The sequence below is a fragment of the Dipodomys merriami genome, unplaced genomic scaffold (genome assembly GCF_024711535.1).
Source record: "Dipodomys merriami isolate MVZ:Mamm:240054 unplaced genomic scaffold, mDipMer1.0.p SCAF_24, whole genome shotgun sequence".
In the NCBI taxonomy this organism is placed as follows: Eukaryota; Metazoa; Chordata; class Mammalia; order Rodentia; family Heteromyidae; genus Dipodomys; species Dipodomys merriami.
The window spans coordinates 22,454,347-22,480,806 of record NW_027203826.1 but is presented as its reverse complement, the minus strand read 5'-3'; the positions used below and the strand labels follow the sequence as shown (position 1 = coordinate 22,480,806).

At 37.9% G+C, this 26,460-nt stretch overlaps 1 protein-coding gene across 3 annotated transcripts in view; it reads left to right on the top strand.

Annotated features, from left to right (window-relative positions):
• Positions 1–26,460, top strand: part of Pappa2 (pappalysin 2) — a 221,801-nt gene that overhangs the window by 163,624 nt on the left and 31,717 nt on the right. For all 3 annotated transcript variants that reach the window (XM_070034409.1, XM_070034410.1, XM_070034411.1), the window contains 4 exons: positions 7,857–8,025; positions 10,070–10,205; positions 14,053–14,162; positions 22,901–22,972. In XM_070034409.1, coding sequence (XP_069890510.1) covers positions 7,857–8,025; positions 10,070–10,205; positions 14,053–14,162; positions 22,901–22,972 — 487 coding nt within the window. The remainder of the gene's footprint in view (positions 1–7,856; positions 8,026–10,069; positions 10,206–14,052; positions 14,163–22,900; positions 22,973–26,460) is intronic.

Sequence of the window (26,460 nt, the reverse complement as noted above, 5' to 3'; positions counted from 1 at the left end):
ACAAGCATTACTTTTAAACCTCTATGATCTTACATACATACTTGTTCTTGCAAGCTACCATGTCTATCTTCTCCTTCTCAGACTATGAACAGGCCTCAGAGTGTTTTGTTTTTGTTTTTATAATCCTTCACATCTTTAGGAAGTGTTGGATGTTCCTTTTGGATTCCCATATATTAATAACTTTGCACTATAACAGAATTTCTATTTGATTCTAAAATGGAAAGACTTAAAGCAGTACACAGGGATGTTTTAAGTGCCGAATGACTAATTGCTGAATGCACATATGAACTGACAGATAATTGAATGGTATAAGATAGTGAAGATGGTTTCTTTGTTTTAGGTCCAATTAAGCCCCACTTTTGCATGCAATCTCAAGTTCCTTAAACATGTACCGATAGGAATTCATACTAGGATTCTGAGCAATAATTGTAGTAAATTTTCTACAGGTTAGGTTTAAATTTTGCATACATTGGGGAAACTAGCTAGTATACTCTATGGAGTGTTACTCCAGAGAGTGTTACTCTGGAGAATGGACCAGAAAATCATGGAATGGGATGTTGTGAGAGTTGTTGAACTTAAAGTGAGGCTAGCTGAGGTACACTGGGGAAATGGAAGATGGAAAAGGAACCCTAAATTGTGGCATTCAAAGGTAGTGACAGAGTGTAATTGCACCTATCAGTCTGGATATCTGTGCTTTAGCAGCAGAAATTCCAAAGACAGAAAGGAAGAGTTAGACATATAAATAGAACAAATAGCCCATGTACTTTGAGGCATTAGCAAGTTGTTCACTCTGACAGATGGGCTCTGTTTTGCTTGGGAAGAGAGTTTACTAATGGAGCATTTTGGTTTGAATTAAAGAAGAAAGGAAGTCCAAAACCAATATGTCTGTTTCAATGATCCTGCTGATACTATTTCTTTCCTAGAAGAAAGGGATGGGGCAGGCCATCAGGATGCTTGGTGTTTCAGAGCAGAGTAACTATGGTCAGGTTTGGACTATGAAGCCTGAAGTCTGCCTGCTGTCTTTTAAGGATATTGGCCTGAGAAACAGGCCTACAATTGGTTAGGAGGAAACTTGGCATGGAATTTGGAAGTGATGGGGGTAGAAAAGAGTTCTTAGATCAATACTGATGAAGGTTTTAAATGTATAGGACTCACTCAGGAGAAACTTCTTAAAATTCAGATTCTGAATATGTCAATCTGGGGTAGATCATAAAATTTATTTCTTAGAATGATTCCAATACTACTGGATATGATGTTAGTAGTAAGGGGCCAGACTGTATTTTGAATAAAGAGACTGTTTAGTTTTGGTCCATAAACTGACTCTGTAGCAGAAAAATACACTTGGCCAATGAATACTTTAGTATTTACCTCTAGAGAAATAACATTGCTTCCTCTTCCTCTTAAAGCTCCTGTGTAGAACAGGACAAGTGCATCCGTGCAAGGGAAGGCAATTTATTTGCAGCTTCATTTCCAGAAGTAGAAATGCTTTTATGTTATAATGCCAGCATTGGTAGCAGAATGAACATAATATATTGACTTGTTGATTACCTTCTGGCAAGTGGCTTTAAGTTTCTAAACCTTAATTATCTCATATATACATTATCTCATTTATACATTCATTGAAGAAAATGTATTAGCACCTACAATGTACAAAACATTGTTCTTGGAGCTGAAGAAACAGTCTATCATGTCATCAACCTGATATTACAGTAGGGGTGAGGCTGTTAATGAACAAGTAAAACCAATAAATAAATACATTATAGACTCTACAGTCCATTACAGAAGAAAAGATGCTTCATTTTTTAAGTGAGGAGGTAACATTAGGAGATGAGAAAGAAGAAAAGTAGGGCAAACAGAGGGAATGGTGCCTAATTCCTATGGTAGGAAGGATACTGGTTTGTACTTGGGCACCAAAGTTAGCATGGATTAAGTATATTAAAGAAGGTGAATATGAAACAGAATGAAGTCAGAGAACATAGGATCATATTTTGTGGAGCCTCACTGGGCTAACATGCTAAGTGTGAGTTTATTTATTTATGTATGTACGTATTTATTTAGCAACCAGAAGCACTCCAAGTGTTCTCTACAGGAAAATGACCTCATCTAATTGATTTACTTATTTTTTTTAATGTTCTGTCCAGCTGAGGGGAACGGAAGAGATGTGAGGATTTCAGAAATATTTGAGGTGTGAAATTGATGTGAAATTGCTGGCTGATGGAGGTTGTGAGATCATAGGGGGCTTAGGAACAGGTAAGACTAGGAGAGAGTAGAATTCCAAAGTTGAGCAGCACTGCCCATGGTGAGGCCTTCTAATGAGTTGGTGATGACTGAGGAGCTACATATATAGAGATACAGGAACCAATGATTCAGATAATACTCCCTATCACACAAATTGGGTATGAGGATCAAATTGTATAGATATATATTTTTTGTACATAATGACTAGGACTTAAATGTTGTATACCTTAGTTTATTTTTTCTGTGCCTATTACTATTCACAAGGAAATACCCATCAGGGACACCAGATGCCCTTGAATGGCAAAGACATGATAATTCCTTCAGACTCAACAAATCATCCTTTTTATTTTCTCCAGTGAAAAATAAATATTACTTTTGAAAAGCCTTCAGTGGTGATAGAAGGATGGGGTAGACTCATGTGTGCCTCAAGCAACATCAATCAAATTTGCAGCCAAGTTTTGATTACAAGATCTTTATTTCTGGCAATGATGTAAGAAGCAGAAGAGGCACAGCTGGATTTTCAGCACGAGGTGGATACCACAAGTTCTGGAAATTGGAAAAGGCACCTTCTCACTTGGAAATTGTGGTGATTTGTCTGGAGAAGTTTGAAGGAAAATAAATGCAAACCTTACACCAACTCCAACTTCTCATAATGCTACTTACAAAGGAAGAAATCATAGAGTAATATCACTCAGTTAACAACCCCAGCCAGAAAGCTAAATGCTCATCAAAGACCAAACAGGATGACCGCAGATTTGTTAGGAGAATGGTCTTGTTCTGGTTTCTACACTTATGGCTTTTTACTAGCTAAGGAACAAAGAATTTTTGATGTTTCAACCTGATTGCATATAAAAACTAATGGCGAGTTTAACAATAGAGTCTAGACTAGGGATATAAGTCAGTGGTAGAACACATTCAAGGTTCTGGGTTTCTACTGCAAATAAGAAAGAGAGAAAGAGAGAGGGAGAAGAGATGGACAGGAAGAGAAGGGAAAAGTGGGGAGAAGAAAATGGAAGAGAACAGAAGGGAGAAAAAAGAAAATGGAATTCTGAGGCAGCCCCAGATTTGGTTCAGTAGACATGAAAATCTAGGTTTTCAAAAATAGTTGTGATAAGAAAAGTCTACAAATTCCAATAGGAAACAATTGGTTAAGTGGTAGGGATGCTATATTATAAATTGAAAACTTTGAAAGTGTAGAGGATAGATAGGCTTGAGTAGAATATGTCAATTGAAAGGTGCTTGGAATGGGCTTTCAGAGTAGTCCTGGAATCTCTGTTCTGGTAAGGAACTGTATGGGTGCATTGTCACCATTCTTTAAATTGTTTAGCCATTCATCTTATGAATTTAGAGTCTCTTGGCTCTTGATTTATACAAATAATAACTTTAAAGAAATGTAAGGTAAGAACTCAACAGCATTAAACTAGGAGAAAGGTAAAGATATCTGCATTTTAGTAGCACCACTGAAGATCAGAGTCCTGACACTGCTCTCTCTTGGTCAGATAAGTGTCTCTAACAGAATAATGTGAGCTTGTTGGCTTAAACAACAAACATTTATGTCTCCCAATTACAGAATTTGTAAAGCCCAAGATCAATTGAGAGCACTCTTCTCAATTTTCATGCCTTTTATTTTCTCTGTGAGTACAAAGAAGGAAAACTCTTGAGTCTCTTCTTTTAAGAGCACTAATTCCATAAAAAAGGCTCTATCCTGATGACTAGCTTACCTCCAAACACAATCACACTGGGAGTTAGGAATTTCACATGAATTGAGAAGAAAGATGAACTATTTAGTCCATATCACTAGGTAAGCCTATCACTAAGCCTGAATTAGGCTTCAGTCGGCTCCAGGGTCTTTCCAAGGAAACCAAATCTCTTGAAACCAGAAATAATCGCAAGTGCTCTGATTTTGTGTGATAATTGCAATCCATTTTGAACAAAATGGCCAGAGGAGCTCATGGCATTCAAGGGCAAAAGTCTATTCTATAATCTCAGCTTCATTCCCTAAGTGAAGATCTACAGGTGTGTACATCAGAAACATGTTCTTGGATTCCAAGAAACCAGCCAAGTGCCTTAAGAGCTGTTTAATGATAGGACTTCAAGAGAGAGGTGACAAGTGTAATAACTAGAATATATCTATAAATGTACAAGTTAATCCAATGGATAACAAAAGACAAATAATTACACTTGGACATGATTAATTAAACAGCATCACACAGTGAGAACTCAGGAAGATATTCTTAGGAGAGGATCATAATGGCTCAATGTGCATATGACCATAGAAAAGGATGCATATCAAAATGAACTCCAAGAAATGGAAATGAAAGGTTTATTTTTATTGTACTGCTTGCAGTTATGTCTTTCTTCTTTCCTTTGGCTTATTTCCTGTTGTCACTGTTTTTGATTTCTGTGTCCATTGTCTTCTAGATAAGTTTACCTGACTTGGGGAAGGGAATGGGAATCACAGAAACAAACAGTGGGACAAAGGGTGTACCAATACAACACTAATACTCACTAGAAACTGTTGGAAATAAACTTTACAATTTAGAGGGAAGAAAATGGGGGAGGGATGTGGGAGAAAATGAGGGAGGGGGTAACACAGTTTTTAAAAAAAGATACTCATTACCTAAGTTGTATAATTATAACCCCACTCTGAATATCACCTTTACAATAAAATTTCAATGAATGAAAATGGGAGAGAGGTGAAAACTAGGAAAGATCTCTAGAGAGATCACTGTATAAGACCATTTTCGTTACAAGGGAGGAGAAACTGTGAGGAGATTCCACGAGGTAGAGTGGAATAGAGAAACTCCTGTTGAAGGGAAATAGGATCTCCTAGGAACTCAAAATTCTCACCCAGCCTCTCCTCCCTCCTATCTACAAGCCTTCCCTCTCTGGTCCAGGGACCCTTGCTTTTGGGCTGAAGTGCACGGCTTATCACATTGTCTGGGCATCACTCAAAACATTCAAACACGGTCTTCTTTATCCCAGTTTGATTTGTCTACCCTCACCCTGAGGTTATTAAACTGGCAAGGAAATATATGAAATCAGCATTCTTGAATAGTTCCTCACTGGGAAGGGAAAGGGAGGACTATTTCCATGGTTGAAATGTTCTAACCAATTCAGAGAAAAATACCACATGAAGTAAAAATATTATCATCCTGGCCAAGGAAGGGTTTCCTTTATAACCATGCTGACATGCAAGGATTTTACAGCCTTGTCTTCTCCCGGGTGTCAGTGGTATTGCCTGCTCTCTCCATCTGGGGGCTGTTGATTCGACAGAAGCAGAGGAAGGATTTCATCTGTGGGATGTGGAAGAAAGGAGAGAGTCCCTGGGAGGGTTTAAACTCTGCATTGTGAAGTAAGCGTCAAATATCCAGCTTAGGAGAGAGATAAAGAGGAGCCTTATGTGGCAAAAGAATTGTAAAGCCTTCACGGACATAGATTTGACAAGTATTTTTAAGTAGGACTTTCTTGAGTACCAGAAGCCACATACCAAAGAATATGTAGTGTGCTATTTCATTTCTATAAATTTCAAGAACAAAGAAAGCTAATCCAGGTTGTGAAAGTGCATATAATAGAATACTTTATGTTGTGGGAGATTTTACTGAGAAGAATCACAAAGAGGAATGTTGAAGAGCTGAAATTGTTCAGGATCTTGGGCTCAGCAATATTACCAAATCCCTCAGGCTCTATACTAATGTGTATTTTGATATGTCTAATTAAGTATTCACTTCAAAAATTATAAACCAGTCATCTGTTTTTCTGCTATACTTACGGATGTAGCATGTGGCACTGGCACAAAAGGCATCTGGGATGTTCTAGAAGATGGAGATGCTGTTAATGACCCCGGAAAGAATTAAAGAACACCAGAACAGTCAAGTGACACAGAAGGATATTAGGTTCTGTCACTAAGCAGACATAGAGCATAATATACATCCTGCCTATGGGTTTTTGATTAAGCTTTACATTTCAGTATTCTCTAAAATATGAATAATAACATTTGCCTTTAAATGCTCTTTGAAGGAATCAAATATGTAATGTGCATAGGATTTTCCCCCCAAATAATTGGAAATATAGCTCAAAAATGATATTTATTGTTAATAAACAGTAGATATGTGGCAACAAAGACTATGATGCTAAAACATCCTAGTTTTAAATATTTTTATCCTAAAATAACTCTTGAAAATAAAGGTTGGCTTTTAATAATTACCTAATTATATAAATAATATAATATATAAACACTATATCTAATACCATATATTATATGTTTTATTATGTATGTAACATTTCATTTATTTCTAAGTAGGTATTATTAACATGTTAAGCTATTAAAGTATTTTTTGTTCTTATTAAAACTATTTGAAATCAGAGACAACTCCATGATTCAGATCTTGGAAAAAACTTAAACTCTTTCTGTGTATTTCTTTATCTACAAAGTAGGAATAAAAACATGACTTTATTAGAAGTGTTTTGATTAATCAATTTATTATGAGGCAATCTCTTTCAAGATGCCTGATGATGTTAATTTCAGATCAGTGATTCAATTTAGCAAATATTTACTTAATGTCCAAAGTAAGCCAGATATTATTTTAGATTCCGAGAATTAAAAACAGTAAGACACATCTTCTACCTTGTAGAAACTTCCAATCTAGTGGCAAAGACTGACGTGTCCATCTCTAGAAAACAGTATGACTAATGTAAATAGAGTAAGATATTAGAACACTGGGCAAACACACAAATCAGGGCACAATGGTCAGTGAGAAGTCTGCATGGGATGGTGGTCTCATCTAAATGCTGAAGAGAAATCATGGCATATGAAAATGGCAATTTAAATCCACCAATGCTGTAATGGCCAAAAGGTTATTTATTATTTGAGAAGCACAGTTGTGTCTGTAACCACAAGAGTCTGAATCAGAACTGGGCTCTTCCAACAGTAAAACTGGAAGGTACCTTCTCTCTGCAATGAGTCAGAAGGGAATGGAATGGAATTCCATCCACCTTAAACAGCTTCTCTGGAGGCCATGTGTGTACATGAGAAGGAGGGGCAATTCTTTCAAGGCAGTATTGAGTCATAACTGCTTTAGAATCTGTGGAAAAGTATGAAAACTTTTCCAAGGAAAAATAAGCATGTAAATATACAAAAACAATTGTAGTAGTAACCTCAGGGAGATTATTGCCCTTCCGAAGGATAGACTGAATCTGTTTTAAAACAATACTTGTACCGCTGTACCACTCTCCTCTTTGAAGAACCAACAGATATTAGAACAACATTATTGTCACAGCAACTGAGTATCTGTGTAACAATTTTTCTATCCTCTATACTCCCTGGCATTTTCCAGTGTACTTGCATGTGAGATTTCTCCAACATGAAACTGAACTATAAATAGATACTTTGGAATTTCTCATAATCTTTTGGGAGAGATTTTTCAAATACTATTATTGCTAATCAATAGTCATGATTATTTTAAGTTTCTTAGCTTCAAGTTCAAAGTGGACTGATAGGACTTTTGGCTTAAATGAACTATTTGTCTATCTGCTGATTTGCCTATCTTTCTCACATATTACTGAGAGAGAATCCAGGCTTCTCTGATGGGGGTCTATTTTGTTTTATGTCTTATCAGTAAGTTCCTGAGTATACAATGCTTGGAAAGTGGAATATGGAATCAAGGCAGTTGCATCCCTGTGGTGTGTGAGCCTCTATCACCTGTTTTCGAAGGCATGTATGAATGTACCAATGGCTTCAATCTGGACAGCCAGTGTGTACTCAACTGCACCCAGGAAAGTGAAAGGGTAAGGAAGGCTCCTTGAGCTTTGTTTTGGATCAAGCTGTTCTTGGATCTTGGCTGTGCCAAGAATGCTAAGTAGAAATTATCTGAAAGGATCCCAACAGACAGGACTTTACTCAATTGGGATTCTAACTGAGGATGTTGATATTATCACATAGGGAACTCAGCTAAGAGACCATGTTTTTGGAATATTTTCTCCCCAACTGAGAACATTTTTGGGGAAAATAAGAATCTGGTGAATAGGAGACTGGTACATCCCAAATAATACTAGAATCCTCATTTGGTAAAATAATCTCCTCTTACCAGTGACCACTGATTTAACTTGGCTAGCACTGCTAGTTTTATACTTTATTATTATTTTTAATAGAACAGAATCCTGAGCAGAAACACAAATTCCTCAGCAGGGTTGAAAGCACTCTTGGACTATGATAATCCCTAGGATTTTGGCACACAAGTATCAAATGAAAACCACAGCCTTATCACAGTTGTGTGACTAAAATCAGTTTTTGTGATTTTTAAGAATCTTTTTCAGCACGACACAAACACATTAGACAGGAAATCAAGCAGACTTCCTAGGCAAAGATCAGTGACCTTGACTATTCCTTTGGCATATGTCTCTAACTTTGTGCCTAGCACTCCAAGGTAAGCATCGTAGATATGAAAGGAATATGCCATAAAATGACACCATGAGACATCAAACACATCCATCTGCACAGATTGGTTAAAGACCAAGGAGCCGGCCAGATGGAGTTTCCAAACTCTTATTTCCTTGGGTTTTTGTTAGTTTTTACTACACTGTGGTCTAGATAGAATATGCTTTGTGTTTATTGGGGCTGTGAAGCCAAGAGTTACACAAGCCAGCAAACATGCGGAGAAAAGAAAATTAACCTTTGCTGAGATCAAAAGCAACTGTGCTGTGTCTGTTCCAACAGAAAGGCAAAAACACACCTTGAAGAAAATTATGAATTTGTTTCAATGGAGGTAACTTATCTTGGAAAAAAATGTGCTACTTGCCATAGGCAGTATTTATTTAAGAGTGTGAATCAATTAATATGAAATAATACCACATAGAGAACGAGGGAGGGGTGACACTGTTCAAAAGAAAATATACTTATTACCCGATTCATGTAACTGTAACCCCTTGTTCATCACCTTTACAATAAAATATTTTTAAAAATTAAAATAAAAAAACAAAATAATACCATCTCTAGAAGTCTCCCCAAAATAGCTCAAAATATATAGAATATGGCCAATAGCTCATCATAGGTTTATATCTAAAGAAAAATACATTGCTGAAAATATCATTCATAGTAAAATTGTTCACGATTTCTTCCCATGGAAACAGTATGAAGTTTCTTTCTTTCTTTCTGCTATTTCCAACACCAAGTTTTTCAATAAAATTTTTCTTCCTTCCCCTCCCTCCCTCCCTCCCTCCCTCCCTCCCTCCCTCCCTCCCTCCCTCCCTCCCTTCCTCCCTTCCTCCCTTCCTTTCTTCCTTCCTTCCTTCCTTCCTTCCTTCCTTCTTTCCTTCCTTCCTTCCTTCCTTCCTTCCTTCCTTCCCTCCTTCCTTCCCTCCTTCTTTCCTTCCTTCTTTCCTTTCTTTCTTTTTTCAAGCTCTGGGTTTGAATTTGGGGCTTCACACTTGCTAGGCAGGCACTGCACTACGGTCAGCTATTTTTGCATTCATTGGTGTTGTGAGATGGTATCTCCCTTTGTATCTGAGCCAGCCTGAATTGCCATCCCTTCCTGGCACAAATCATAGGTGCACACCACCATGCCCTGTGTTGGTGGTGATGAAGCCTCACGATATTTTTGTACTTTTGTTGCTGTTTTTGCCCAGGGTGGCCTTCTGTCACAGTTCTTAGATTTCTGTTTAAGAAGAAGCTGAGTTTACATGCTTGGTCCACCATGTTTGGCTCAGTAAAGTCTGTTAGAACAAGTACTAGAAACGGACGCACATTACCCTTTAATCACAGCACCATTTCCCGCTTTGCATAATGTAGTTTAAAGACAATAATGGAAATGAGCTTTCCCTTTTATATTCCTAGATTCCTATCCTCTGCAATAAGGATGGAAAATGGACTCAGGAGTTCAAGTTGTGTGCAAATCTGCAAGGGGAGTGCCCACCACCACCCTCAGAGCTGAATTTTGTGGAGTACAAATGCGAAGAAGGATACGGGATTGGTAAGGACGGGAAGGGCAGGCTGGAGTCAGGTCAAAAGCCATCCTTACATTAAGTCTGCCATGGAATCAGTGTTTTCTCTGAGGAGAGAATAGGAACACAAACTGACTCTACTTCAGTAAGAAGGAAATTTGTGGCAAATTTGTTCTTTTAATTGTTCCACTTAGATATAATACCCATATCACGTCATCTGGTCATGTTACCAGAGTTGAGAGTGGTTCAGTTTGTGGCAAGAGAGTAGCTCCAAGATGAAAGTTAGGAACATGAAGCCACATCCACTTGTGTGTTGAGTTCCTCCTTTCTCTCTGTAGTTGTTACTAGCTCAGAGTGTTGCTGAATCAAGCAGGTTGAAACTGTTCTTACTGGTGCTTCTCTTCAGCCATTAAGCTCTATAGGGGACTAAGCTCCAAAGCCTATGGGCATTTTCCCATTTCAGTCATTGCAATGGCAGGTCTTTGTGGCTTGAGTTCACTTAAAGAAGTGTTGACCCAATTTAGCCTATGCTGGTACTCAGCATTGTAGCAAATAATATGAAATACTGTGCTAGTACTTGTGACTTCTGGATAGCATTGGCAAGGCAAAACATGACAGCACATTGAAAGCTGTGTAATACCGATAAATATAATTTATGTTAATTAGAATATTTATTCATTTCTGAAATGGTTCTTTACTATGTTTAAAGTGTTCTGCATTATATATAATATCTTGTGACTGGTGAATCAAGAGGTTCCCTATATCTCTTGTGTTATGTTTCATGAACAGATTCTCATCCTTAGAACCATCAAGTATTACATAAGAATAGCAAATGTTTACATATCCACAGTCCTAAAGAGTGATGTAATTTCTTTATTACAAAAGTTACCTAGAAACATACAGATAGGAAATGCTGAGAAGCGTGGCTAACATCACATCAATAGACAAAGGAGTAGCAAACCCTGACACTATGCTATCTTTGAATAGAATCTTAAGAGATGTTTGGATCCCATGTGAAAATGAAGACCAAAAAAATTTCCTCTGAGAGTCAACATGCAGCCAAAATCTCTGCTTCTGATTTTCTATTGTTTCCTTCTTTAGTCACGTAGGTTACTTGGCTGTCTGTGTAACCATCTTTATTATATCAACGGGCAATATATTCCCTGTAGTAATTTTGTAATCACTGGACCATTTTCTTTCAGACATTTGAGTTATTAGTTAGTAGTCATCACAAAGATGATAAGCTACCAGGAGACCATATAAGTAGGAAGGATATTAATTATACTTAAACGACATCAACAATCAAGACAGAGTTTGGCAAGCCAATGCTAGAGAAGGGAGATGTGTATGCCTCTTGGTCCAGAATAGATTATTAATTGCTGGATGGTAGAGAGACTAAGAGATCCCAAAGGAAAAGATATTCAGCATTAGGCAATGAGGGGTGGGAAGTGAGAAAAGACTTGGGTAAGGAAAGTCAGCTTCTGACAGTAACATTTACTAATTTATGTAAAAGTACTCCTACAGGTACATATAAATATAATATGTACTAGATGAGTATCAGTCCTGAATATAACCATCACAAAGTGATGACCCATAATGACCCATATCCTTTTTGAAAATAAAGCTGTTGATATAAGATTTGTGTGTGTTAAATCTGCTTTTACATAAATTTTATTGTCAAGGTGATATACAGAGTGGTTACAGTTGCATAAGTAACTGTCTAACTTCTTACCCCTTCCCTCACTTTTTTCCTCTTTCCCGCCTTCCCCTAACCCCCTCCCAAGTTGTACAGATCATTTCCAACATATTGTCTTGTGAGTATTGTGTTGCATAAGTTCCCCTTTTGTCCTTTGTCTCACCATTTTGTTGTTCTCCTTCCCTTCCCTAGTTCAGAAAATGTATATACAATACCCAGGTACCAAAATCAAATACAGTGATAACAGGGGATAAATCATAGGGGTGGAAAACACAAAAGAAAAAAGAAATCATGTAGTACATTGAGAACAACAACAACAACAACAACAACAACAACAAATCCCTTGTGTCCATGTCTTGGAGTTCATTTCACTTAACATCATCTTATATGGTCATATGGAGCATAGTTATAGAACTATTCTGCTCAGCTGCTAAGATTATTCTAGATATAAACTAATTATTACAAATAAGGGAGACCATGGGATTTATGTTTCTTTGGATCTGGATTACTTCACTTGAGATGACTTTTTTCCAACTCCTTCCATTTCCTTACAAATGGAGCAGTGCCATTCTTTTATATATATATATATATATATATATATAGAGAGAGAGAGAGAGAGAGAGAGAGAGAGAGAGAGAGAGAGAGAGAGAGAGAGAGAGAGAGAGAGGGAGAGAGAGGGAGAGAGAGGGAGAGAGAGGGAGAGAGAGGGAGATAGATAGATAGATAGATAGATAGATAGATAGATAGATAGATAGATACCACATTTTCTTTTTTTTTATTTAATTTTATTTTATTTGTGAACATACTGTACAGAGGAGTTACAATTACATGGGCAGGATAATGCGTACATTTCTTACCAAGCATTGCAGCCTCCTCCTGTGTTTACCCTTCACATCCCTTCCCAGCCTCCCCCCTTCCCCCCAATCCCAATCCTTCTCCTTTCCCCCCTTCCCCCTCCCCCCGCACCAACGTTGTAAAGCTCATTTTGGACATGACAACTTGTACTTCTCATTGTTGCAACAGGTCCACCTGTATCCTTAAACAACTGGTTTTTCCCCATCTCCTCCACAAGTTATACTGACATCAAATATAGTGAAAGCAGGGGTTTTACTGTGGGGGAGGGACATACAAAGCATCAAAGAGATAATCTTATAAATGCATTAGAAACACATGCATGAAAGAAAAAAACCTTAAAATATACATCTAAGGGTTCATTTTCCTGAAATCTCATTATCTGACCTTTTCCGCTTGACTCATACATATACTAGATATTACAAATAAGGGAAACCATGGGACCTATGTTTCTTTGGGCCTGGCTTACTTCATTTAATATAATTTTTTCCAAGTTTTTCCATTTCCTAACAAATGGGGCAGTGTCATTCTTTCTGATGGAGGCATAGAATTCCATTGTGTATATATACCACATTTTCTTGATCCATTCATCTACTGAGGGGCATCTGGGTTGGTTCCATATCTTAGCTATGGTAAATAATGCTGCAATAAACATAGTTGTGCTAGTAGCTTTAGTGTGGTCTTGTTTGTAAACATTTGGGTAAATGCCCAAAAGTGGGATTGCTGGGTCATAGGGGAGTTCTATGTGAAGTCTTTTGAGGAACCTCCATACTGCTTTCCAAAGTGGTTGAACAAGTTTACATTCCCACCAACAATGAAGTAAGGTTCCTTTCTGTCCACATCCCCTCCAGCATCTGTTGTTGTTAGAGTTCTTGATTTTTGCCGTTCTAACTGGAGTGAGGTGATATCTCAATGTTGTTTTGATTTGCATTTCTTTTATGGCTAGGGATGTTGAACATTTCTTCATGTGTCTATTGGCCATCCTTCTTTCTTCTTCAGAGAAGTTTCTCTTTAAGTCTTTCACCCACTTATTTATTGGGCAGTTGTTTCTTTGAGGATTTGTGTGCCGGAAACACAACAAATCAAAGAAAGGTTGGACAAATGGGATTGCATAAAGTTGCAGAGCTTCTGCAGGGCAGATACCACACTTTCTTGATCCATTCATCTGAGGAGCATCTGGGTTTGGTTCCATATCTTAGCTATGGTAGCACAGATGCTTTCTTGGCTGCAGGAGCAAAAAAAAAAATCAAACCTGATGTAAGATTTTTAGAAGAAATCTATGAGTTGGGAAATTCACATCTCTGCTTCGTTTTGTTTTATTTCTTTAGGTGCAGTGTGTTTCCCATCCTGTGTAATGCCTGCTAGAGATCCCGTGACCCTGCCCAAGAACGTCACTGTTGACACGATGGAGCACTGGGTGGAAGCAGCCACAGTTGAGGTAAGAAATGGGAGTGAGTACAATTTTGTGCGCCAAAGATGTTAAGGCTGCTGAGCGATTCTCAACTGGTAGGATATTTCCTGGGGTAATTTTGAGCCTTTCAAAGCATCCTTGACACAACCAACCAGACAGACCATTCCTATAACCAAAGATAATCAATCAGGTAGAGAAAGGAGAGAGGAAAGAAGAAGCAATTTCCCTTGTCTGAAGGAACATTTAAAAACATAAGGCAGAAAGAAGGTTCAGAGGCATAAGTAATTGGGAAGAAAGTGACTACTAACTAAACCTGTGCAGTAGAAATTAGAACAATCCAAAGAAATATTTTTTAAAGTTAAAGGAAATAGGGTGATAAATTAGAAATACGTAGTTCCTTTGTCCATTTATTTAATGGGATTATTAATTCTTTGAGAGTTTAGTTTCTGGAACTCATAAATAGGAAGTAGTACCTAATAAACTAAAGCAGTCATATTGAATGAAACTCCACAGTGCATAAAAATCCTTATAATTCAAATTGACTGTACCCAACCTTAAATCTGGGTGTCTTTTGCTTGTGGTCCTAGGAATTGAACCCAGCTACTCTTGAGCATACTAGGCAAGTGTCTATCCCTTGAGCCATGCTCCATCAGTTTTGCTCTTATATTTTGTTTTTGAACTGGTGTCTCTAACTTTCCCTGAGTGGACCTCAAACTTGTAATCCTCCTGCCTTTGCCTTCTGAGTAGCTTGGATTATAGGCACACCACAACACCTGGCTTTGGGTGTCTTCAAGGGTCACTTAGACACTATCTATATTAAGGAATAGTATAGGTTCCACCTTCTGAAACACTGGAATGAAGTGGACTGCATATCTTTCACAACCATTCCAGGTAATTTCACTGTCATTGCTTTAACAACCTCTACATTTACAAAATAAAATACTTAGAAGTATTTTAAGTATGAGCACACCTGTTTGGAGCATGGCTTTTTGTTTTGCAAATCACATTTTACTGTGTCATGAAAATCCCCACCATCTATCATATTTCAAATACCCTTTTTTTTCTGGAAAGACTAGAGCAATGGATCAAAATTGCATAATTTTCTCTATTCTGCTTCCAATGACTTCATTCTTTAGAATAAAAAATGATAACATATTTGGACAATATGTTATTGTCTTCAGAGTTACATGTGTATGTGTTATTGTTTTGAATCTCATCACAAATGAGTAAGATAGAGATTTTTATTATCTTCTCTTTACTAATACATTATATGTTGTTAGATAATCTGCCCAAGATTTTATTTGGCAAAAAGCAGAAGTATTACCAACCCTTTTGACTCCAAGTTCAGAATGACACCATCCATGTCACCCTGTTCGTTATTGGTTTGTGTGTGTGTGGGGGAAGGGTGGGTTAGTTTGTCTATGAAATTTTTTAAAAATTCATTTTTCTCAACCACAAGACCATGTAATTTCTAGACTTTCCTCCATCATGAAATCTAAGAAAAATAATTTAAGAAAAATATAATAATAAACAATGCTTCAATTTTCCTTCCTTTTAAGCATGGGACCATTCTCTCTAGTCATCAACTTTGCATTACTGGGAAGAGCAGATGAAACAGACTTGAGAGAAGAAAATCCAAAAAGCAAATTGTTTTGGTCCAAATGAACAGACAACATGATGCTATGTTTTATTTAGTTATAGCCACGAGCAATTTGCTGCAAGCCAATTGAAGAAAGATATAGTATTCTTATTTTGAGAGGATTTGTTATTTTATTTGTTTTTTTTAAAGAACCAAAAAGTATATGTTTAGATATCTACAGAGTTTATTTGACTTTCTTGGGGTTCCTGTTGATTTTTATTCCTGCAAATTCTGTCAGACTTCTACCTAGAATAACATACTTTTTTAATGTTTTTAAATTAGTTTAGTTTATTGTTATCATAAAGGTAATGTACAGAGGGATTACAGTTACGTGTGTTAGGTAATGAGTGCATTTCCTTTCATACATTGTCTTCTATTCTCTCATTCTCTCCCAGTTCCTCCCTCCCATCTCTATCCACAATTTACAGAGTTCACTTTCACCAGTGTCCATTGAGCTCCATGGTTGCATTTTTTTACAAGTTTTCCTTCAAGGTCTGTACCCTCTCCCACCCTCACAAAGATATACACTCGAATACACCATATGTAAAAAAACAGAAGACAGAATCATCAAAAGTATTTAAGAGAGACATCTTATTTCTATATCTTGGAGTTTGTTTTGATATATATATATATATATATATATAATTTGATATACATATGAAGAGGCAGGTAAACATAGTGCCTTTTTGTTTCTTTCTATACCCTTTTGGTCTCACTGTGTGTCAGTGAATAATATACTTTTTATTAAATATACTTTATTAAATATACTTTTTATTAAAGGATAAACAATAAAACAAGCAAACAAAAACTTAAACCTGTGAGGTTGAACTTTTTATGATTGTCTTTACTCGCTATGTTTAGAGAGTGTTTTATTATATTTTATGCCTGAAATCAGAAATTTAAGTTTCAAAGCAGTGATCCATCAGGAAACCAATTTTACGAGAAGTTTTTTTTTTAAAACACAATGTGGCAATTGTTTGCCTCTAAATGAGTTTTCCTAAATTGTATTTGAAAGTATTTCTTGTTGAAGTACAAAGGCATGCATGGTAACCTCTCATTTCCCCTATTATTTTGCTTCATAAATTCCGTTTTCATAGGTTGAATAATGCTTTTGTTTTCTTTTTTTAGTACTGTCATAATTATGAATTAGTCAGATCCACATTAATGAGATTTCTCTGTGTCTGCAAAGGATGGTTTTGCAGAGTCTTAAAACAGTGTGAAATCTCTCTATGCTCCTCAGATCATCGACAGAATGGTTCAGTCACATTAAATGTGTTTTCCCAAATCCACCCTCAAAGGACTGTTAATTTTGTAAAGGAATAGAAAAGATTAATGAGAAGAGAAAAGCAGGGGGAAAAGGTAAAGGTAGTTCCTTCCTAAAGCTGTAGCTTTGAACTTAATGACTATTAGTACTCAGTACCTAGTATTTCTGGCTTAGTACTGAATCCTGTCCCCAAAATGTCCTCTTGTGTGAATGATGTGTGTGAGATTCCCAGTGACACTTGCTACAAATGAGAGCAGATAGGACATGAGGCATGAAATGCCTTGGTTTTCTTTCCTTTTAAGCATGGGACTATTCTCTCTTGTCATCAAGTTTGCATCACTGGGAAGAGCAGATGAGACAGACTTGAGAGAAGAAAACCCAAAAAGCCAATTGTTTTGGTCCAGATGAACGGACAACATGATACTATGTTTTATTTAGTGGCACACACATATATATCCATGAGCAATTTGATGCAGGCCAAGGCAAATGTAACACTTTGTGTGCTGCTGTGACTAGCAGCTATTAGTTAACTATTCCTGACAAAAACTCAACTATTACTACTAAGAATAACTGATACATTTTTGTTAGGTTTTAATCTTTTAATGTCATTTGTGTGACATTTCACAAGAAATGTAACTAGCAACAGCCTTTACAAAGTCTTATGACCATCTTAAATACCTATAACTTTTGCTTTATTTCCCCCGTTTCTTTTCTCCTTTCCTTCCTCCTCTTTCTACCTCTCTTTCCTTTTTTTCTTTATTAAAGATATTTTTAAATATTATTAGATTCAGAATAGTTGCTTAGCAATAGGGGGAAAAGATAATGATATTGGAGGGCCAGATGTAGAGAACAAGGCCAGAATTTGTTATGAGTTACACTCTGGAAGCCGAAAGAGGAAAGTGTCAAGGCTTGGTGAAGATGGGCAGAGGATTTTGAATTGTTCTCTTATTCTCTGTAGCTTTCAAATGAAAACTATGCAATGGTCACCTGCCAAGAATATTCCATATACAAGAAAGTCAAATTCACCCCTGGCTAGCTAGCTCCTCTATCTGTCCCTCTGCTCCTTTCCTGATTCACTCTCCTCTTACCTTTCCAGCATGCCTGTAAAATCCAGTCCTGAAAAACCCTTGGAATTGCCTTCTAATTAGAATAAATAACTAGTAGTTCCATTAAGAGCATAAGCATATCTGTAGATAAGAGATGTCTTTATAGGATGCTTGATTTGCATAGACGGGAACAGGAAAAATATAGACATCTAGCATTGCCTTTTATGGTGGCAAATTCTTAACAAATATATTTTTGTAAGTCAGAGTTAAGGACTAGCAAGATTGTTCTCCCCAGGGGTTTTGAACGCTGGTAAAAGATTATGACAACAATTAGGAGTGTACCAATCTGAATTTGTCTCAAGACTGAAGTATACAGCATTAGAACATTGGTGTGATAGGTGCTGACAAATCTATTTGTATGAGTTTGTTTTATAAATATAATTTTATGAGTAAAAAGATTTTATATAAACTTTTATTGTTACAACAAAATGACAAAAAATGACTAAGTATCCACCCATTTCAATCTAGCTAAATAAGTTAGGGTACATTTATGAGATGAATTTCTATTCATTCAATATAATACCACATCTCAGATATCACAAAGTAAACAGAACTCCATAACACTTATCCAGTAGGATAAAGTAAAACTGTAATAATACCAATAATAATAAGCTGAAGTGAAAAATGAAATTATAGTAGTCTATGGTTTGTGAAGAAAATTATAGATAGAATATATAATGTACATTATATATTATACACACACATATAGTTTGCATAGTTTGCTTGTAGTTGTATGTGTGGAATTCCTCAGTATGATTCAAAAAATAACCTTATATAAAAGAAGCTAGGTAGTTGGGAAAGAGGAGTAGGAGAAGGCTGTGTTCTTCTATGCCATTTATATTTTACTATATGAACATTTTATTATATTTAATAAAAATAAAATTACATAAAAATACAAATACCTCCAAATAAATTGAAAATAAGAGAATTAGGAAAATGTGCCTTAGGGGGAAAATTGGATATGAAGACAAATTCTTTTTCCTTTTCTTTCTTTTACAATATTTTGTATAATTTATGGACTGTTGGAAGACATAACTGCATTTTTATAAAATCTGTAAACAAGTTGAAGGTGGAAAGGGCATAAAAGATTTTGACCCAATCAGTTCAGAATATTTTGGTGATTTCTGATTGTCAGGGCCATATATATGAGTTTGCCAAAGACAAGACTTCCCTTATTTAGAAGAACTGGTATTCTTTAAGTATCCTCTATCCCAAATTTTGAGCTCTTTAGGAGCCACACTATGGGTTTATACATCGTCTTGCTCATTGAAATCTGGTTGTTAGCAAGTAAGACTTGTATTATCCATCTGTTCTGGGGAAGGGACCTCTAAAGGCAGTGTTATACAGAGGAATAAGACTGCTAGCATCTGTCAAGGGGACAAGTTAAGGCAATTTTCCATTCCCACTTTCTGAGGTCAACAAAGAAACAAAACATCAGTGCATGAAGTAGTAATAATCATGAACCCTACCAAGTAGAAATCCAAGGAGCTGTGTTTCAGCACATAAATCAACATCATTTCTAGTTATCAGAGATGTAGTTAATATGCAAATGGTTTTGCTAAAGTGGCTTTATGTGCAGGAAAATAATAATAATTTTTCATCCTGGTTATGTTTACTTTATATATTTGTTTTAACAATCCCTTTTTCATTGCAGTGATAACAAATCAAATCATTTTCTAATAATAATAGATAACAGTATGGAAATTTGAGTATCAGACTTTGTGATGATTTATTCTATTTCCTCTTTAGAGAAGATGTGAAAAATAATTTTGGCTTTAGTAGTAAAACTCTCTAAAAATATTGCAGACCCCTATTCTCATGGCCAACCATGAGGTATATTATATATATGTAACACATTAATATACACAAATACCTCTTACTGAATTATTGAATGTATATAGCCTACAATCTATTCTAGAATGAATGATATGTAAAAGCAGAGTTATAGGGAGGAGTAAGACTGCCAGCATAATATTTAATATCATGCATTCTAGAATGCGTAATGTCTAGTTTCTGGAAACTCTAGACAGTATAAGGCTCATATCTCATCATTTGTTACATTTCTTCATATTGTACTTGGTTTTCATTGAACTGATTGAAATGTGAGAATGTCTATAAGCTCTATACAGAACCTTTTTTTCTTTCTTTCCCCTCCCTGAAACCTGCTACAAGACTTTCTGTTTTCCTGAAGCTTACTGTTTAAAGCTTACTGAGAATAAGATTACTAATTAAACTTCTGTGGAACTGTGCACCTGAAAATAACTTCTACCAATAGAACATTCACTGGTGTTCAAAATGAAGATGCTCCTGTTATACCCCATGACCACCACCCCAGCTTTATGTTGGTGCCATTTTGAATGTTGGCACCAACAGTAATCTTGTGTGTTCAGTGTGTTCTCTTTGCAGTAAGGAAGGTCTAAATGGTGTCAACAATAATTGCAGAGTGTGTATGTTGGTCTCTGGTCCCAGCTAGGGCACATGTATTCTATTATTTAGTATATCTGAGATCTATTGTGTTAGTCAGTTTTTATAAATAACTACCTGAGGCTGGGAACCTTATAAAGCCGGAGGTTTATTTGGCTCATGATCCTGGTTGTCAGAGGATCCCATTAACATGGTACCAATTTCCTAGTGAGGGCTGCAAGATAAAATAAATGTACTAGGTTTAATTAGGTAGCCCATAAGAGAACACTACAAGATATTCAGGCAGGAAGAGAAATTTGTTGTTTTACCAAACAAGGTGGAGACCACATGGCCGAAAGGAAAGGGGCAGGCTGAGGTCTGAGCTGGGTTTAAGTAGGGAAGGAGAAGGGGGAAGGTGCAGCCAGGTGAGGGAAAGTGTGGCCACACTGGATTCAGTTGTAATCAGGGCCTGAGACCCTCTTCTGGTCCAATGGGAAGTATGACTAGGGGGAAGAGGGGCCTGGGACCCTCCCCTGGTCCAATGGGAAGTATGACTGGGGGGAAAGGGGGAGGGTACAATGTACCTCCAGGAATGCCAGTTACCTAGGTGAACCTAGGTGACACAGGAAGTGGGCGGAGACTTAGCTAAGAGGAGGGAGGAACCTGCCTCCCCTTCCCAGAGTGAACCTTACAAGGGTCTCTTGGCCTCATTACAACATTGTGTTTGGCTTTGTGACAGGAGCATCTCAAGAAGGAGAGAGCAAATGGCAAAGCAAGAAGCTGGAGAGACTTGTCTACCAGGGTTGCTGTATTTATAATTGACTCTTAGGGAAACTAGCCAGAGTCCCAGAGAACGCATCCTGTTCACTTGTTAAAGATATTTTTGTTCACTTAAACCCCATCATAGTGGGAGCCAGACTTCCAGCACATGAACCTGTGGGAAGCATAGTAAAAACAAATCCAAATACCTGCATTCATTTTTGGCTAAAAAGTTTTCTGTATACACATTACGCTGGGTGGTATGTAAATGTACACCAATGTAATTCACTGACATCAATAGATGCAGTGTAGAACTCAATGAAATTCCTTAGGCAGGGAAAAAAATCATAGTTCAACAAAGTAAATACCGTGAAAGGGGTACTTGAATGGTGTGGGGTAAAGGGGAAAAGGGTAGATGAATGAAGAGAAGTGTTGGAATGCAGTAAAAATAACTCGATGTATATCTTGCAAAATGGAGAAAAGTGAAGGAGGGAGTAGGAGGAGAAGGAGAAGGATGAATGTTGAAATGGGTGACATTGGTCAAGGTCATTGCATTTATAAACTTCTTTGTTGAGTGGCAAGTCCTTTATACAACCACTAAAAGATCATGAAACAAAGAATGAAAAAAGAGGCTGGGAAGGTGGCTCAGTGGTAGAGTGCTTGCCTTGCATGCATGAGGCCCTAGGTTCCATTCCTCAGCACCACATAAACAGAAAAAGCTGGAAATGGCACTGTGGCTCAAGTGGTAGAGTGCTAGCCTTGAGCTGAAGAGCTGAGGAACAGTGCCCAGGCCCAAAGTTCAGGCCCCACGATGGACAAAAAGAAAGAAAAAAAAGAAAAAAGAACCCATGGTGCTTCTTTTCTCACATATCATATAACATGATCGAAAAATTCACAACAAATGCACTCTGTATTGTGCTTCAGAACCAATGAAACTCGTTATCATGTGGACTGTGACTTTGTTTTTCAATCACATCTGCAATACTTGAAATTTGAGGGGGTAACAATGCTCGAGAGGAAATGTACTCATTAGCTTACTTATGTAACTGTAACCCCTCTGTACAGTATCTTTACAATAAAAATATTTTTTTAAAAAAAGACTAGAAAGAGCCGGGTGCTGGTGGCTCATGCCTATAATCCTAGCTACTCAGGAGGCTGAGATCTGAGGATCACTGTTCAAAGCCAGCCCTGGCAGAAAAGTCCATGAGAGTCTTATCTCCAATTAACCACCAAAAAACCAAAAGTGGCATTGTGGCTGAAGTGGTAGAGTGCTCGCCTTGAGCTGAATTGCTGAGGGACAGTGCCCAGGCCCAGAGTTCAAGCCCCACAACCAACAACAACAACAAAAAAAAGAAGAACAAAGAAAGGTAAGAAGAGGAAGAAGATGGAGGGAAAAGTCGCTCTGAGGAGTATTTCTGCTTTGGAACATTCCGGGAGGGTTAGCAGCTTCCACAGCAATGCCAGCGCCTCGGTAGGATACACAATCAAAGTCTGAATACTGAAAAAAGGGAGTTGGCTATGTGGGCTGTGTGCAGGTCCGAACCCTGGTCTCGCAGAAAAAAATCATTTTACTGTTGTTTTTCCCTTCCTTTAGAGCATCGTGTGCACTGGTCGACGTCAATGGTACCCAGACCCCTCCCTGGTCCACTGCATCCAGTCATGTGAGGTAAGCAATCCTCTTCCTCAAGCCCACTTTACAGAGAAGTGAGGTAAGCAATCTTCTTCTTCTTCAAGTCCATTTTACAGAGCAGTGGTCAGCTTGCCATTCAAGACCCTGTCCCTCTCCTGCTCCTGTGCTCTCTCTGTGGTTTCTGAATGTGACTAGGTCCACAATCCCAAATTCAGAAAAACTAGGATTCCCGACCTTTAGCTTTAGAAAGATCCTCTTCTTAATAAAAATAAAATCCTCTTAATAAAATAAATCCTCTGACTTAATAAAAAGGAAGTTTAAGCCAGGTGCTGGTGGTTCACGCCTATAATCCTAGCTACTCAGAAGGCTGAGGTCTGAAGATCACGGTTTGAAGCCAGTCCCGGCAAGAAAGTCTTTTAGAATCTAATATCCAATTAATCACAGAAAAAAGCCAGCAGGGGTTCTGTGGTTAAAGTGGTAGAGTGCTAGCTTTGAGCAAAAGGAGCTCAGGGACAGCACCCAGGCCCAGAGTTCAAATCCCAGGATCAGCAAAAAATAAAAGGAAAGAAAGTTTAAAGGTAAGTCAGAATTACAGCTTTGGGTTTCTATAAAGCCTTGTACTTAGATTAGGCTTTTGCAACAAAGGTGTCCCTCAGATACCTTTGTTGGTATAGCACAGTATCTAGAACTGCTTTAATTCAATTGCAAGTATTTAAAAATTGAGACTTTTTACATAAAATTCAAATGTGTATTCATAATATTATATGCATACACAACAAATAAAAATAAGTATAAAAATTATTTGGGCAAAAGTTTTCTTTTTAAGAAGCAAGAATACTTGGTATTCATGGACAAAGTCAGCTAGAGCTGAGGAGCAGCTGCAACTTCAGAGGGGAACTGGTTCTAGTTTAGCAGAATCTTTCCCATTCTGTAGCCACTCACCTGATAACCTCCTTCCTTAGGTTAACCACACGAGTCACAAAGCATCTATGGTTGTAACCCTCATGGTAGATCTATAATCTAATGTTCTCTGATGCAGACTAGACTTTGAGTCCCTCAAGAAATCCTGTCTACTTTACCTTGGATGCTCCTCCCAGTGGGGATCTTGGAGAGCAGTTAATTCCTGGCTAGCTCATCTGGAACTAACTTAACAAAGAACAGTCAAGAATGAGGCAAAACCTTGTAGGGAGAAGATGATGCAGGAATTCAGAAGAAAGAAGGAAGCTATACACACTCTATAGTCAGTGACAAATACAAATATTCTAGTCTCAGTTACATCAGACTCTCTTTTTCAATCCAAATCTCTCTGGAAGTAAATAAGCCACTTAGCAGCAATACCCTAATAGTTCTGGCTCCTTCTTGTGTACTAGTGAGAGCTGTTTTACTGCCATTGATTTCCAGCATTCTCCTCCAAAACACACCCAACCCACATGCATGTCAATCCCTCTATTCTTCTGTATTTCTGTGTCTCTTGTTCTAATTCTGGGAAAGCTGAAATCCACACAAAGCCTGACAAGGGGTGTGTGGGGGGGGAAGGGCAGGGTTTGAAAGGAAAGGGAAAACTTGGTGAGGGGAGTGATACCCATAAAATAATGTTCTGTGAGGGCATGGGGAAATGCTAGCAGAGAGTGTGCTTTGTTATGGTGTGGGCCAACAAAACAGCTCATCTTCTGCCATCATTAGAAAAACAGATGGTAGTGGCGGGGGCCAGGCGGGAGAGAAGGGGAGTGAATCATTCACTGGGCAGGGGGCAGGAAGGGGAAAGAGGAGGCCAGGGAAAGATGGAGATAAACAGACAGAGGACTTGGGGAGCTGGGAAGACATCAAAGGGATCCTGAGAATTCCCTTCTGCTGTTTCTATGCATGACCGCAAACGGGAGGGTGGATGACAGGGCTTGGAGCTGGCTTTGGTGTTTCCCAGAAGGTTATGATATAACGCTTTCCCCAGTTGTCCTCCCCTCCACCCTGAATCCCAGCAGACACTCTAGATCTTTCATCCAGAGTCTCCCAGGCTGCCATAGCCCTTATGTCGTTCTGACAAACAGTAACTTTCCCTTCGCTGTTGCTTCTCCTATACTCCTCCCTCGACCCTGCCCATATCATGAACAGCTGATCTTTAACATCTTGATAGGTTTTGGTCCCCCACTCAACGGGGCTCAAAGTGTGGCCCCTGGACCAGCATCTCTGGCTTCATCAGGAAGCTTGTTAAAGATGCACATTCCCAGGCCCCACCCCAGGCCTACTGACTCACAAACTCTGGGCATAGAGCCCAGCAGTCTGAGTTTTACCAAGCAGGCCCTCTAGGGGATTCTTCCGACCACTAAAGTTAGAGAACTACCACCTAACCACTGTGGAAGCAGACAGGAAGATTCCTAACCTGTGTGTCCCTATTTGAAGACTTCATTGTCCACAAGTAATTCTAGCCAATTACATTTTACATTTTGATTTTTCTATATTATTTTGGATTCTTTCTACGCTGTGATTCCCCATTCCCTGTGTCAGATTTGAAAGCCTGGTTTTTGGCTTCTGTTCACTCAGCAAAGCTAAGAACAAGAAAGTTCACTTATGGATCAGAAGGGAGAAAAATAAAAAGAGAGTTCATAACCATAGGAAAGGAAAGAGACCTGGTTAGGAGAAGAAGGAGAAACAGTTTGGAAGAAACAAACAAGAAGAACTGTGAAGAGGGAGAATGAGAAAGGAGAAAATAGGCTGAAACTGGCATGTATAAGGGCAAGTTGGCTGATTCCTAATTCTTTACTGGAAAAATCAGCTAAACATATTAGGGAGAAATGAAAAGCATCAACAGCAGAAGAGGGAAAACAAACCCTGAAGCAAGATAAGGCAAAAGAAGCCTGGAAGGCTAAAGGAAGTCTTTTTATAAAAGTTATTTAAAAAAAAAAGCAGCCCAGAAATTTGAGCTCAAATTAGACACTTTGCAACCTAATGTCCAGAGGGGATTCTCTGTTTTGCTTTCCAATACTGAAAATAATTCTGAGATGTCCCCTTTAGCCATTCAGCCTTGTAAGCGTGGGGTGTGTCATCCATTATTTCTCCCAGTAAGCCCAAGGCAGTTAGTTCATTCCCTCACTGTTCACCGTGCACTGCCTGCTTCCTGTCTCTTCCATCCTTGTTTGTGTCTTTTCCCCTTTGCCATGCACATTGTGCTCCCATTTTCCACTACTGTGCTTCTTGGGTTCTTTGAGAGACACCCACAGGGTTTCCTCTAACAATCATGTCAAAATAATTGCCTCTTCTTATGGTGACTTGTGTTTCCATTGTTGGAGCAAGAATATGTGGGCATTACACATCTGCAATACAAATCTGTTCATCTGTCATATTCTATCTTTCTATTTGCTTTTCTTGACATTCTTGACCTGGATATTCCTGTGTTTTCTCTCTCTTTCATACGTTGAAAATGGACAAGGATGGCAAAAAAAAATTTTGTAGCCAATCAAGTCCAGATTCAAATCCTGAGTTGACTAGTTGTGTGAGCCTCAGTGACTTGATTTGGATTGGGAAATGAG